General features: G+C 36.6%; 3 protein-coding genes across 4 annotated transcripts; 2 read left to right on the top strand and 1 right to left on the bottom strand.

The window, feature by feature from the left end:
* Positions 1-958: 958 nt before the first annotated feature.
* On the top strand, positions 959-8,001 carry herpud2 (HERPUD family member 2). Its single transcript, XM_065298675.1, has 9 exons — positions 959-1,041; positions 2,628-3,007; positions 5,877-5,954; positions 6,103-6,207; positions 6,281-6,429; positions 6,513-6,638; positions 6,914-7,237; positions 7,342-7,444; positions 7,584-8,001. Exons 2-9 carry the CDS (start codon positions 2,861-2,863, stop codon positions 7,758-7,760), a joined length of 1,209 nt encoding a protein of 402 aa, XP_065154747.1. The 5' UTR covers positions 959-1,041; positions 2,628-2,860; the 3' UTR covers positions 7,761-8,001.
* Positions 8,002-9,603: 1,602 nt separating this feature from the next.
* Positions 9,604-11,326, top strand: pkdc (protein kinase-like domain containing). 2 transcript variants are annotated; one of them, XM_065298688.2, is made up of 2 exons: positions 9,604-9,818; positions 10,092-11,326. In XM_065298688.2, the coding sequence occupies exon 2, from the start codon at positions 10,154-10,156 to the stop codon at positions 11,117-11,119; it is 966 nt and encodes a 321-aa protein (XP_065154760.1). In that variant the 5' UTR covers positions 9,604-9,818; positions 10,092-10,153; the 3' UTR covers positions 11,120-11,326. The 2 variants fall into 2 exon arrangements, with proteins under 2 accessions (XP_065154760.1, XP_065154758.1); XM_065298686.2 differs by having other exon boundaries at positions 9,607-9,818; positions 10,153-11,326.
* A 1,903-nt stretch (positions 11,327-13,229) lies between these two features.
* Positions 13,230-14,408, bottom strand: LOC135789091 (fucolectin). The gene is made up of 3 exons (XM_065298706.2): positions 14,330-14,408; positions 13,594-13,879; positions 13,230-13,484 (listed from the first exon to the last, which is right to left on the bottom strand). Exons 1-3 carry the CDS (start codon positions 14,400-14,402, stop codon positions 13,337-13,339), a joined length of 507 nt encoding a protein of 168 aa, XP_065154778.1. The 5' UTR covers positions 14,403-14,408; the 3' UTR covers positions 13,230-13,336.
* Between the last annotated feature and the right edge of the window lie 1,111 nt (positions 14,409-15,519).

A 15,519-nucleotide genomic window follows, 5' to 3' on the forward strand; every position in this document is an offset into this window, starting at 1 on the left:
GCTGGCCAAATCTGGGCCAAGTCAGTATGTAAGATCTATTTTACTGGGTGTGGGCCACAACTGGCCCAGATATAATAGTTTGATCCCATTTTTAGTGTGTGGACCAGTTCTGGGCCGGGGACCCAGCCAGAACTGGGCCAGAACTCAAGCAAATATGTGGCCCAGTGGTGGGCCAGGCAGATTTTGCTATCTGGGAAGGAATATCATTAAAGCAGCATTACAGACTTGCCAAACCATGTTTTATTATTATGATGATTATTATTTTATTATTTTTATTATTGCCCTTGATCATCATGATTACAATGTAAATTAATAATCTACGTTAAAACGTTGTTAGACGCCAAAATCGTATAAACTACATAAACAAAACAGCCTGATAATACTACATAACATTAAATAACATTTTAAAATAATTTAAAACGTGTAGAATGCCTAATGTGGCTTAAAATAGTAAGACAGCGTTAATAAAGACCAAATGTAAAGGCAAGCAGATAAGCCCAGAATATGACTGTACATACTGTACATGTCCGTCTGTTTAAACTAATTTAAACTACAATGACAGGAAAAAAACTATTTTCGTTATGTCAAAATAAGATTTTTTTATTAAATGTAATCCTGATAGTAATTTCTTTTTTCTTTTTTTTACAAAATGTACCTGTAATCCTGTATATGTTAGTTATCATGATTATTTAGGAGTTTTTTTACTATTATTATTTTAATTAAATAAAAGTATTATTGTTGTTGTTAACATATTCGTTATATCGGTGATATTTTCCTAAATATTTTTTTAGCCATCAGAGGAATTCTAACGCTGATCTAGGAACATTCACAACGCCTCACAGCCGCTCAAATCTTTATTTCTGGAATAGATAGAAATCCCAAAACTGACCTCAGATCAGCTCATATGGGTCGTGTTTCCAGATCTCCTAATGTACAGACCCACGGAACTGTCCGCTATGTTCTTCTGACGTCACTTCCGGAGTTACACCCGACTCCATTTTACACGATAACAATCTTTGGGCTTGCGAAATTTGTAAACCGGTGCGTATAGTGTTTATTTTCTCTTAACATACATTTAAATTGCTGTCTTTTATAATGCAGACTTTTATATTTTATATGTATGCAATATTTGCCCTGATGCTAATTAAGTAGCTAACGAGCTAAGTGGTCGCCTGTTGTTTGTTTATTTTCTTAATATTTAACTTAGTTCAACGCTGAATTGTTTTAGTATAAAGCTTACGCAAATTTTCTTATCAAATTTTCTCATAAGTTAGACCAAGGCGAAGTTTAAGACGAATGTTGGTCGTAGGTAGTTTAATATTTGTTTACATCAGATTTGACAACTGTCACGAACGCTATTTACAGTATTCTGTTACGACTTATTTCCTCATCAATGATCTATTTTTGTATATGCATATTTTTAAGAACATAAAATACATGTCAAGTTTACACATGCAAATGCGACATGTCATTTTATAAGCAGGTTCAGCTTTATACATTTAAATGTGGCTTTCATACAGCTGCTAAAGTTGATAATTTACATATTGTTTATGTGGCTTTGAATACATATGTGGCATATGTAGTACATACTTGCTTTTTTGGTTAGAAATAAAGGTACAAATGCTGTCACTTTTTAAAAAAGTCCTAATATGTACCATTTTTGTATAGATATACTTTTCAGGTAACAGTACGTACCTTTAAGGTACCAATGTGTACATTTGAGGTACCAATATGCACCTTTTAGGTACCTTTTTTTCTGAGAGTGTGGTAGTTTGTTGAAATTGAAACTCAATTGTGCTGAAAATTATAGGGATGCACCGATAGGATTTTTTTAGGCCGATACCGATTTAAACAGACAACTTCTGGCCGATGCCGATACCGATATTAAACACTTGTATACAATACTATACAGTTGGTCTATTAGCTAGTTTATTTCTGCATCAAATTATTTTTACTGAACATGGATTGGATCTTATTAACATTCAACTGACCAACATAATAAGAGAGGCACAAATTAAGCTAAAAAAAATATAATAAGACAGCATGACAACCTTCAAAGGTGGTTTTTGCTATTCAGCATTTATTTTATTAACAACATTATTATTAACTCATTTTTTTTTTACATATAATGGATTTCTTTATGCAGTTAATTAATAAACAATCGGTATCGGCCTTTCTCGTGCTACTGCCGATATGCCGATGGTTTCAAATTCATCAAATATCGGCCGATAAATATCGGCAGCCGATACATCGGTGCATCACTAGAAAATTATTTTCTCCCTCTTTGCACTAAATGGCAGTGTTGTGGTTGAATAATGTAGATTAAGGGGCAGTATTATCATAAGATCCCCCTCTGACATCACAAGGGGAGCCAAATTTCAATGACCTATTTTTTCACATGCTTGCACAGAATGGTTTACCAAAACTAAGTTACTGGGTTGATCTTTTTCACATTTTCTAGGTTGATGGAAGCACTGGAGACCCAATTATAGCACTTGAAAATGGAAAAAGTCAAATTTTCATAATTTTTCCCCTTTAACATAGGCCTGGTTAACTGTTTTATATGGATAATTGAGTAAGTGTCCTGTTTTCATTTACCAGACGTCTTCTCCTGTTTTTTCTCCTAGGTTGACAAGGTGGACCCACTTGCCTTTGTCACGTCTGTCTTGCTGAAGTTAAGAGTTACATGACTGTCATTGAGTGCAGAAACTGCCTGGAGAGGAATATAAAGGACGTTTTTACAATTTGCCATCAGGCATGAATTCAATCTGATGAGGGAAAATATCTCCGGCCTTGTGCAGGAGCTGTGCTTTGTGTGATTACCAGCATCTTAAAGATCAAAGCTGTTTTATTATGAAACATGGACCAGGGTACAGTTGACAGCCCCGTCACTCTTGTCATCAAGGCGCCCAACCAGAAATATGATGACCAGACCATCTATTGTTTTTTGAATTGGACTGTAGAGAAATTGAAAAAACACATCTCCAACGTTTATCCTAGCAAGCCGGTGAGTATATATTTAAATTTTAATTATATGTTTATTGTTTTATTGTAAAACGAGTTTGTTAAAGGGATAGTTCACTCAAAAATGAAAATTCTGTCTGTCATCGTTTTTTCATCCACATGCTGTTCTAAACACAAAAGAAGATATTTTGATAAATGATGGTAAGCACACAGCTGATTATAACCATTGACTTCCATAGTAAGAAAACAAATATTATGATAAATGATAAAGAAGATATTTTGATAAATGATGGTAAGCACACAGTTGACGGTACCCATTGAATTCCATTGTATTTGTTGTTCCTACAAGAATCCCATATAAATATCAATTTTAAAAGGTCTTTTCACACATATTAGGAGACAGGGAATTTTATTAAATTATTTGGAATATTAGGGATTTGTGTTTTTTGCTTTAAATTTTAGTTTCCATTTATCAAAATGTAATCCACTTCTTAACTTGTGACGTAAGGGAATACCATTTCCGGGTCCAAGCCTCCGCTGATTTCATTTTAAACAGCTGTTTATTGGCACTGTTTATTCATTTCACGTTTTTATGCAAAAAAATTCTAAATTTGAGGTGTACACACTACATTATCCAGGCTCACGGCATCCCAAAATTCAGCTTTTTAGTCAGTGAAAATCAGGAAAAAGTCTGGGAATTTGACATTTTACTTCCCAGACAGGGTTTATCCTAGTCCAAGACTAAAATGCATGTTTGAGTTGCTTAAATTTAAAACACCTGTTCCTGACTAATATTAACATATATCGGTGACATTTTTTGTCTCAAGATGCACACCTGTAGTGTTTTTTGTAATGTATGTTTGTAAAAACTTCTTAAATGACCTAATATAAATAAGGCCTACAACGCCCTTAAGGGGGTCCCACACCGGACGCGCAGCTCAGCGCCGCGCCGTTCTAAAAAAATCGCACACATTGTTTTCTATAAGTAAACGGACACCGGCGCCGACAGTAGGGCTGCACGATTAATCGAAAAAGAATCACGATCTCGATTCATACATGTATGCGATCTTCATTTTAAATGACGGCGATTCACTTGCATATACAGTATTTCCCTGTATTCAGATTCTGCGTTTACGTGTTCACGTATTTAGATTACAATCCAAGAATATCAGTCAAACTTGCTAGCACACACTCATACAGGGTAAAACCAAACACTATTCATTCACCAATCAGACCCGATCGTTTCTTTCCTCTCTCTCATCTCATTTGCGGCGTTCCGCTGTCACTCACGTGACGTATAACAAGGCGGCAGACCTAAGCACAGCCGTTTACTTGGTGGATTTGGAGCGGCAATTTTCACCAAAAAGAGAGGATTAACGAGCGTCATTGTTGAAAATCCTGGTGGCGACGGAGAAACTGAAGATGCAAGAAGGCAAGGAAATTATTTACCTCAGGACCTACCTAAATCGGAAGGCTGGAACCTCCGGAGGTCGCATATGCATGCTGTATACGTCATCAAGCCTGGTTCATTTGAGTTAACGGAGCATTACATTCGCAAGTCATAAACATACTTCAACAATTTATTATTAACTGAAAATATTAGTCATCTTTATAACGTTAATTGTTAATATTCTGAAATTATGATGCGCAGTTTAGAAATGCGACCTCCATAGAGGCTGCAGCCTTCAGATTGAGAAACGGCCTCTGTGTCACCGCCACAAGTTCTCCATTAGAAAGGGTTTTTAGCATGAGGGGAACATTGTTACATGTCTGCGTTTCTCTCTGATGCCTCAAAATGTTGATCGTTTAGTCTTTTAAAGGTTTAACGTTAGTGTTTTTAAAGTTTTAAGGTTGGCCAGTTTGATAGTACAAAAAGCACAGGTGCAATTTAACAGCTAACGTTAACAAATGTTAAATTACTCTAAATTTTAAGGGGTCTAAAATAAGAAAGAGACTTTTAAGACATGTTATTATAACTGAAAGTCCTGTAGCACGTTTTTTTTAATTAAGTGCATAATAAATGTTTTTGTAAAAAAAAAAGAGAATCGGGTGAGAGAATCGGGATCTCAATTCCCATGGAAAAAATCGTGATTCACATTTTAGCTTGAATCGTGCAGCCCTAGCCGACAGGTGGCGCCTGTCCGCGCCGCCCAGCTACGACTCAGGAAGTTCCTCAAATCCCTGTCGCGCCACTCACATAGTTTAACATTAAATAACATAGTATTTGTCCCAGATCATTAACGATTAACATTGGTTGCTAACATATTTTTTGCAATTTTAAGTAGACACTATCTGAGGAAGCTCGCGCTATTTAATGTGCACTTCTGGTTTACGATAATTTCCTAGTTGTCCTATACGCGACGCGGCGCGGTGCTGAGCTGCGCATCCGGTGTGCGACCCCCTTAAGAGTGGGCATTTAAGTCAATGGTTACAATCTGCTGTGTGCTTACCATCATTTATCAAAATATCTTCTTGTGTGTTCATCAGAAAAAAATTTATTAATACAGGTTTAGAACATGAGGATGAGAAAATAAATGATGACAGAATTTTTCATTGGAAAATTGAAAGGAGTGAAGGATTTGAATCACTTTGAAACAACCTGGTTAACACAACAGAGAAGGGATTTCTTTTTATTGCAAGCCTTTAAATTGTTTGCTGAGTTTAGGAGATGGAAGCTAGATGCCACCTGCTTTACAGGAATGTGTGGCATCATTGGTATTTTGCCTAAGAGTCACATGGAGATCTGGGCAGTCCAGATCTTTCAATGCCTTATGTATTATCACTACTACCATCACTGAATAGTCTATAATAATCTTTCTCATGGTAACTGATGATCAAGCCATGTCTTATTCATGTCTTTATTCAAATTTAGACAAGCTTCATTACGTCCATGTTTATAATCCCTCTTCCAGTTATCCAAGGACCAGAGACTTGTCTATTCTGGACGGCTCTTGCAGGATCACTTGCAGTTAAGGGATGTGCTGAGAAAGGTACTCTTCTGATCTTGTTTCATACACCAAACTAACTTTGCTATATATGTATACTTTTGCAACACGGCTGATGAAGAATTGTATTTTTATGCATTTGACCAAAGCATAAGACTTTATTCTAATCACTGGATTTCTTTAACCTCAACAGCAAGATGAATATCACATGGTCCACCTGGTGTGTGCTTCACGAAGTCCCCCTTTATCTCCCATTCTCGCCAGCCCTGTGACCAACACCTCTGATTCAAGTTCTTCAGTAAGTGCCATATGCACTATATAGGTTACTTGGGTGCATCTGTCGAATACATTAATGTAAGTGTTTGTTTCAGATTTCAGACAGTGCTGGCCCATCCTCCTCAGCCTCGACCCCCAGTCAGGATGGTCCAGGTAGCCCAGCAGTCTTTGACGGTCTTCGGCACAGAGGGAACCCGGCACACACACACGGCTTAAATCCATCCCCCCCTGGTGTGATCCAGAGGTAGTCACACCAGTATCACCATCCTGCACAAGATGAGACTAGTTTTGAGGTCTTTGTTTGTAATACTTATTTATCTGACTCAGGCCTGAAGGAATGCCTCTTCCCATGCAAGGTGGTCCCTCTGTAGGCTTCCCTGCCCACCCTATGTACATGCCGATGCAAATTTTTTGGTGGCAGCAGATGTATGCTCGCCATTATTACGTGCAATAGTAAGTAACCACTTTCTAGTCGTTTAAAAACATGTGGATAGGCTGCAATTGGAGTGCTTAAGATGTTAGTGATTAAGTCTAGGTCATTTTCTGGGTTCAGTTGCAGTATATGTATAACATATATAACAGTTACTTTATACATATACTGTATATAAAATGCTGATAGATGCATCCCATCCTACTAGTTTTCCAGCTAAATATGTTACATACGTTATCTGGTTATGTTTAAGATGTTTGCCTATGTTTTGATTTCCAATAATCTCATCTTCCTCAAGTCAAGCAGCCATGGCAGCGTCTCGAGCATCTAGCGCAGCCTCTTCTCCGACTCCCAGCACTGGCCCTCCCACTCAGCCAGCTCAGCCTAACCAACCTGCAGCCCCTATGGGGCCAAACCCTGCCCCAGAGGATCGCCCTGGCAACCCCAACATCCAGCTGAACGCTCAGGGAGGAGCCATGTTGAACGACGACGAGTTAAACCGGGACTGGCTGGACTGGATGTACACAGTGTCACGTGCCGCCATCCTGCTTAGCATTGTCTACTTCTATTCCTCTTTCGGACGCTTCATCATGGTGATCGGTGCCATGCTGCTGGTTTATCTGTAGGTCACATTCCAGACGAAGCAACTTATTATAGGAGAAGCTACTGTTAGCACTTTTATTAAATGCACCGCATTAATACCCAGGGTTTTTTTCTATACCCCAGGCACCAGGCAGGATGGTTTCCATTTAGAGCAGATCAGCAGAATCCAGGAGCTGAAGACGGTCCACAAGATGAGGCTGAGCAAAATCATGATATGCAAGAGATGGTACACACTTGATTAAAGTTGTTTGTATGAATTACTTTACTAACTTACTTATGAGCCAAAGCAGCACTCATGAGCCAAAGCAGTAGTTGTTAAGCAAACCTAGCCATGTCCAAAATTTTTAAAAACATTTCCACCATAGGAACGAATGATGGATGAGGGGATGGAAGACGATGAGGGGGACAGTGGAGAGGAAGGTCCCGAAGATCCCACGAACGGTGGTCCGCATCAGGCGGGCTTCCTGTCGGCCGCATGGTCGTTCATCAGCACTTTTTTCACTTCTCTCATCCCTGAGGGACCTCCACAAGCTGCCAACTGAACTCAGACCTTTCCATGTAGTTGTTGCACAGTTGAGAAGCAAAAAAACAATAGACTGCAAAAAATAAAAATAAAAAACAAGTACAAAGTTCTGCCATGTTTGGCAAGTCTGTAATGCTGCTTCAATGGTATTCAAATTTGTCCCTTATGCCATTGCCAACGTTTCTCTTCCTGCCTTCTGAGTCGGGTTGAGTAAATTCATTGTAAAAAAATAACACAAATAAATTGATCCAAAAACTAAAGGTAATATATGATGATTATGAGTATAAAGGTAATCTAATAATAATCCAAACCTTGATATTTCAACATGTAAGACCATGGAAATGCACATGTGGGTCCTCTTCTGTATATTTGCAATGATTTGTATTACAGGCACAACCGCTGCTAAAGGTTCTGTAAACTACACATGGCAATGCAGTGATGACATATTCATCACAATACACAACAAAATTGTATAGTCTATAAAAGATATTAAGATTTTTACTCAAAGATTTTATATGTTATGGGAGAGACCAGGGTCAAATTGGAAAGTTGTTAAAAAGATATGCCTCATAAGGTTTTAAGGGAAAGTTTAGATGTGTTGGTCTATCCTCAGATTGTGTAAGCAAGTGAAGAACTAAAGATGTAACTTACAAGTTTAGAGTAATGCCAGGTCTCCCCATTCATTAACCCATTTTTATTGCAAAAAGAAAATCCCAGTTTTTCGCTAAATCCTATAATTAACCTATTATTCTGAACTACATGCTATATACGTTCAATGCTTTTGATATCAGCTCAAAACTTGCTTTATAATGGACAGACTAGACATCAGACTTGGTTGATCACTCTTGGCCAGGAGAGGGCAACGCCATCGATGGGAATCCGCAGGGATGACGTATTTTGTAGGCCAACCCGGAAGTTGGCAAGATTCTAGTTCCATCGTAAAAAAAGCCCAATTATTTGCGCTGTGTTTAACATAAGTTTCTGACACTTAGGTGTTTGTCTTCCCAGATGAACACAACTTTTATAAATGTTAAAGTGAAAATTCGGCTTTTTATATTTTTAGTAAATGCATTTACACTTCAAAATTCAGAACCACTGTCCAGCTAACTTCCGGGTTGGCCTACAAAAAAAACGTCATCCTGCGGCACTCTTGTTCCTCCACTCAGAAGGTAGAGATTATCCATGGTGGGGGTAGATTTATTGCACGTCTGCACGAGTATTTATTTAGTGATTATAAAATTATTAGTAATAAAATAGGGTTAGATTTTTTAAAATATCATTTTATAATAATATTTTTGTAAACAATGATTTCTTTTCAGCTTTCGCGATAAGCGCTCATTTACAGACTACATTTCCCAGAATGCCATTTTCGTATGCCTAGTGATGGGAGAAACGAAGCTTTTCGAAGCTTCGAATCAATTGAACCAATTCCTTCGAAAATTGATTCAGTTTTTCGAAGCAGTTCGAAACACCACACACGCTGGCGACCCCTCCTGGTCAAAAGAGTGTAAAAGCAGATATGTCCACACATTTTACACTTTTTTTTTTTTACAAAATAATAGCAAGATTTTCATTAAAATACGTTTAAAAAAGGTTTTAACTTAATTAAGACATAGTTAAAAGTGTATTATGTGTTTTAGTTTTATTAAGGGAAAACAAATCATTAAAACTAACTACCCTTTTAATTATGCAATTTTTTGTCATTAAATCTGTGTATAAACAAAAAGTAGACAAAAAGGTAGTGTTATTAGTCAGAAGGATAAATGTTTTATGAACTTGCATAATAAAACTGACCCGAGTTCACTTAAACATATTAGACACTGGTCATTTGTGATCAACTCCCCCTAGTGGTGAACCATCGGATTTTCGAAACAGTTATGACGTAATGAAGCTTTGTTTGCTGAAATCACGTGACTTGGGCCAGTTTGAAACACGCTCCGAAACAAAAGATTCGTAAATGTTTCGAAGCCTCATGAAGCAGTGCTTCGAAAACGACCATCACTACGTATGCCGGAAGTAGTACGTGGTAAATAAAACGTCCGTCTTTAGGCGAAAACATTTCACTTCGAGATATCAGGTAAATATAAACAAAGATCAAAGCCAAATTCTTGCTAGTTATCCGGTGGTTACATTTGCTAATCGACACTCGACATTGCACGATTTGCATCAATGTCTACATTTAATTTGACATTATTTTTCATTCATTCATGACTAGCCTGTTAAACTGTAGCTGGACCCTTTCCTAAGTTACTCCAGTTGCAGTTATGGCCCATATTCTTAAAAACTTTGTAATTAAATGTTTATGGTAACAATATCAATATGTTTTCAGTCATAATCATTGTATTTCTAGGTGCAACTGATTATACTTACAAATGCACGTGTAAATATTTTCTGCCGATCTACGTCTCTAGAATGAAGAGGGAACACGAGGAGCTTATTTTGAAAGCATGTGGAGCAAAGTCTCTTCAGATTGGTGCAAAGATTCAGACGTTGTGGAGCGGTTATGGTGAAATAGTAAGAGTCCACTTGCAGGGATGTGACAGACCCTCTGTTGTTGTCAAGCATGTGATGTTTCCCCAAAACCTGAAACATCCAGGGGGTTGTAACACAGACCTATCTCACCAGCGCAAAGTTCGATCCTATCAAGTAGAAAGCCATTGGTACCAAAACTACACTACCAATGAACGATGTCGAGTTCCCACCTGCCTGGCAACCCAGTCATTTGGAGATGAGCAGTTGATTGTTTTGGAAGATCTTAATATCGCAGGATTCCCAAAAAGAAAAACGAATATTAACGAGGCTGAAATGAAGGCATGCCTCAGCTGGATTGCCAACTTTCACGGCCTCTTTCTGGATGTGGCCCCAGAAGGACTTTGGCACGTAGGAACTTATTGGCATTTAGCAACAAGACCCGAAGAATTGGAGGTCATGTCAGATCAAAAACTCAAAGCAGCTGCTGCCGAGATAGACAACGTCCTCAACAACTGCACGTTTAAAACAATTCTCCATGGCGATGCAAAATTAGCTAATTTCTGCTTCTCCAAGGATGGTCTACAGGTCGCCGCTGTCGATTTTCAGTATGTTGGTGGAGGGTGTGGCATGAAGGATGTTATTTATTTTTTGGGCAGCTGTATGGATGAGAGAGAGTGTGAAAAGAAAGTGCCTGGTCTTCTAGATTACTATTTTTCAGAGTTACGGATATCGGTGGGCACGAAGGCCAGCTTTCCAGAGCTGGAGAAAGAATGGCGAAGTATGTTTGCTTTCGCTTGGACAGACTTTCATCGCTTTCTTCTTGGCTGGATGCCAGGGCATCATAAAGTAAATAGGTATAGCAAAAGGCTTGTCCAAGAGGTATTAAATAAACTGAAACAATCTTGACTTGTGTAAAGCTGTGTAAATGGTTAAATCAGAAATTATTCTGAGATTCACCTGGAGTATATGGATTTTTTATGTATGATATAAATCTGGTTGTAATCTGTATTTAATGTATTTGTGAGATTAATGTTTTTATTTACAGTTTCTTTCCTTGTACAGTTGTTTCTCGATTGGTTGTAAATGAAAGTAATAAAAGCTCACCTACCTACACACATACACAAATATTTGCATTATTAGAATTATAAGATAGATAAGGAGATAACAAAAAATGATTAGGAATGCAATACAGATATTTAAATAGTTTGTTTAATCCCCTTTGTATTTACGTAGCTTTATAACCCTTCTGAAAACTAACTTTATCACAAAGTCAGGGTACAGTGTCATGTTTAAAATGTTTATCACTGCTCCAAGGTGATAGAAAAATAACAAATAATTAGCATAAGCGGATAAATGGATTAATGCACTTGTTTTACTTGATTGTTCAAAGTTTAACTGTTGTTTTTATTTGATCTGATTTTTAAAGTGTTATTAAATATGCAACATGGCTTCTGTTCCATTCAGTGTACAGTTTAACAGGCTATTAATAAATGCAAAGTAATAAGGTCAAAATTAGATACAAAGACTGATCCAAATTCTACAATGTCTTGTTGAATAGCAAAACCATCAGATAATTAGCATGATTTATGATACATCTTTGTTTACGTTTACCTAATATCTCAAAATGAAATGTGTTCTGCTAAAGACTGACATATTTTAGTAGGTAGCCACTACTTATGACCTACGAGAAAGACATTCTGGGTAATGTAGTCTGTAATACACTCACCTAAAGGATTATTAGGAACACCATACTAATAATGTGTTTGACCCCCCTTCGCCTTCAGAACTGCCTTAATTCTAGGTGGCATTGATTCAACAAGGTGCTCAAAAAAGCATTCTTTAGAAATGTTGGCCCATATTAATAGGATAGCATTTTGCAGTTAATGGGGATTTGTGGGATGCACATCCAGGGCACGAAGCTCCCGTTCCACCACATCCCAAAGATGCTCTATTGGGTTGAGATCTGGTGACTGTGGGAGCCATTTTAGTACAGTGAACTCATTGTCATGATAAAAAAAAACAAAATTGAAATGATTCGAGTTTTGTGACGTGCATTATCCTGCTGGATGTAGCCATCAGAGGATGGGTACATTGTGGTCATAAAGGGTTGGACATGGTCAGAAACAATGCTCAGGTAGGCCGTGGCATTTAAACGATGCCCAATTGGCACTAAGGGGCCTAAAGTGTGCCAAGAAAACATCCCCCACACCATTGCATTAATGAGAAATTGAACAGGTGTTCCTAATAATCCTTTAGGTGAGTGTATATAGTGGTTCCCACAAAAACTAAAGAAATGTCCAAGTCATATTTTACCCTTATTTAAAAAAATAAATAAAATTGAACTAAATGATAAATGTAAGCCTTTTCAATTAAGATTTTTTTACGTATACAGTGCTAAGGTTTTTTTTTTTTCATTTTTGCCCTCTTTATTGTCAATTGGACTGATTTGGAAGGCAGTGGCTATATTTTTTCTGAACAAATAAATCAGGAAACATTATTTATTTAGATTAGCTTTAAATACAATTTTGTAAAATAATACAATCCATGGCTGTTGTACACATATAAGAAATATGTGAAACTAATCTAGTTAAGATTTCAGATGATAACCAAAACCTAAAGTTAATGCTTCTGAAGTTCTATAAGACTTTAAATGATCAATCTGATCTGATCTGAAATACTGGAAAACTTAAAAGCCAAAAACAGCAGGTGTTTTGTGAGATCCAGGTTATAATAAATAAATAAAATTACATAATAAAATAATGGCTTTTGTCAAGACAGTAGCTTATTTAGAATAACAATTTGTCGTCCTAACAATTCCAACTTTATTAATTTTTATCATATCTTGTTTATCTACAACCTTTATGCTACTTTTCTTTGTAATTAGATCATTACATTATTTTAACATTTTTCAAGATGTTCCTGGATCATTCATTTTGTACACTCAGTAAAGGGTCAGACGCAAAATGGAAAATCAGGGATTTTATTTTTTGCATATAGTGGATGCCATATTGTTAAGTTGTTTAATTGTTTCATATGGTCTGTCAAGTTTCCTTGTTAAGGATCAACTAAATCTGTTGTTGGGTAATGAATATTAACAGCTTTCAAGACTTTTCAAGGTGTTTTTCAAACCGGTGATCCATACACCTCAACCTCACAAAGTGTAAGATATTCAACTCGTCCAGGTATTACTACATTGACATAGCGTCCCATCCACCCACTACAGTTAAAGGAGCTGGTAGCACCAGCAGGAATGGAATTGATCACAGCACATCTGGAGACATAAAGAGAGAGAGAAAGTTGTGTGTTTCTTAAGAAACTCCTTACTTTCATGTTCAAAACACAGTTTGGTTAATCTCTGCAGATTATTTGAAGTAATTTACCTGGCATTACTATTGCCATTGTTCCCCAGATTGCTTCCAAATCTGATTTCAGCCCCATTTATCCTTTCAGGAGCATCATCTCCCCTGTTTGTAATTGACACTGTTTGTATTATGTATTTTTGGAGTAGGTCCAGTCTCCACCAAGGACTGAGGACAGAATCAGTGCTGGAACACGATCCAAGATGGAAATTACTTTCTCTATTTCCATCGATGGCTCTAGGTGCAGTGGCATGCCCATACAGCGAAGCCTGTGTAGCTACTCCTCTTAAAGCCACATTTTCATATTCTGTACAAAAACAAAAGTGCATGGTTACCAAAGGAATACTGAGATTTGAATGAACTATTTATCTTTAACTGTTTGGAGATCATGATCATCAGATCTCTAATGAATGCGATGAACTACGCCTGTGGTTACTGTGCTAAAATATCAGTAAACGCGGGCTTTATACATTCAGTGTGTGTATTGTAAAAATTAAAGGTTGTATTTGTTAATATTAGTTAATGCGCTATACAATGAGCTATATTTCTACAACATTTATTAATCTTAATGTGAATTCTGCGTTTACTATACATTATTATCCCCAATACATTATTATTACAATTAGCCCTGGTCTCTCATATAACTGGTTAAATCTTTTTAAGTAAAAAATCTTATCTTTGACAAACTACAAACAATTTATATTGTGTATTGTAATGAATATGTGCATCATTGCATTGCCATGTGTAATTACAGTACCTTGAACAGCAGTTGTGTCTGTAATATAAGTCATTGCAAATATGCAGAAGAGGATCCACATGTGCATTTCCATGGTCCTACATGTCAAAATATAAAATTTGCATAATTACAACGATATAGGTTTGTTCATTGGATTTAACAGGATGTAAATGTTTTTTTCTCCCATTCTAAGTCAATTTAATAAATACGTAATATAGTTAAAAATGTGATATTCATATTGCAGGCAAGTATTGAAAAAATAGTTGTATAAAATTATTACTAATTACAGAAATTACATAAGTTTAACTCACCAGTATATCTAACACAAAGTGAAGTTGTTTCAATGATATATGCAGTAAAATGTTAAAGGTGCTCCTCACTATGTTATTTACAAGAAACACAACAGGCCAGCTATAAATACACTGCAACTTTGTCAGGTCGCTTGATCAGCCGCTTTATCTTAACACGTTATCTGAGATATATAAACTTGTCCAGGAACCTGTCAACTTTATCAACTGTAAAATGATAAAAAAAATAAAAAAGTCTGTAGCTGTAACAATTGTTGAAATCTTGTATCATAGCAATTTTTATATTAATGCTTTCTAGGATTATTCACTTTGATGTTCCCCTTTTTAAGTGGCTTTGGGTTAAAGCATCTGCTAAAAGACTAAATTAACAATAAGAACCACTTACTTTACAGTTATGTATAGGATTGAGGATTGTTATGTGAGTTTAGTATAAAAAAGAACAATTGACATACACTGTAAAACATTTCTGTAGAAATTACAGTATTAGGGGCAGCTGTTTGCCAGTAACTTACTGTAGATTTAAATGTATGTTATTTACTGGCAACAGTATATGAAGCAGAGAGTAGTGAAGGAAAATGTGTGTGAACATGATTTAGTGCCCTTTAAGATAACGCACCGTGCATTCTGAAAAATTAGATGTATGATTTCCCAGCAGTCCATTGAATCTTGTCATATCAGTCCAGGTGTTATTGTTGTGACCTGGTTTAGATTAAAGCATTTGCTAAATGCCGGTAAAAAATACTGATCTGTACTTTAAGATTTATGCATAGTTTTTACAATATTACAGCAATGTGACATAGGTTGAGGATTCATTAAGATTCAAATAATATTTTAATATTTGGTGGTTTAAATACATGCAAAGTCTGTTTATGTCTTAAAATCATTATAGCTATAAATACATTG

The sequence above is a fragment of the Paramisgurnus dabryanus genome, chromosome 13, assembly GCF_030506205.2.
Source record: "Paramisgurnus dabryanus chromosome 13, PD_genome_1.1, whole genome shotgun sequence".
Taxonomy (NCBI): Eukaryota; Metazoa; Chordata; class Actinopteri; order Cypriniformes; family Cobitidae; genus Paramisgurnus; species Paramisgurnus dabryanus.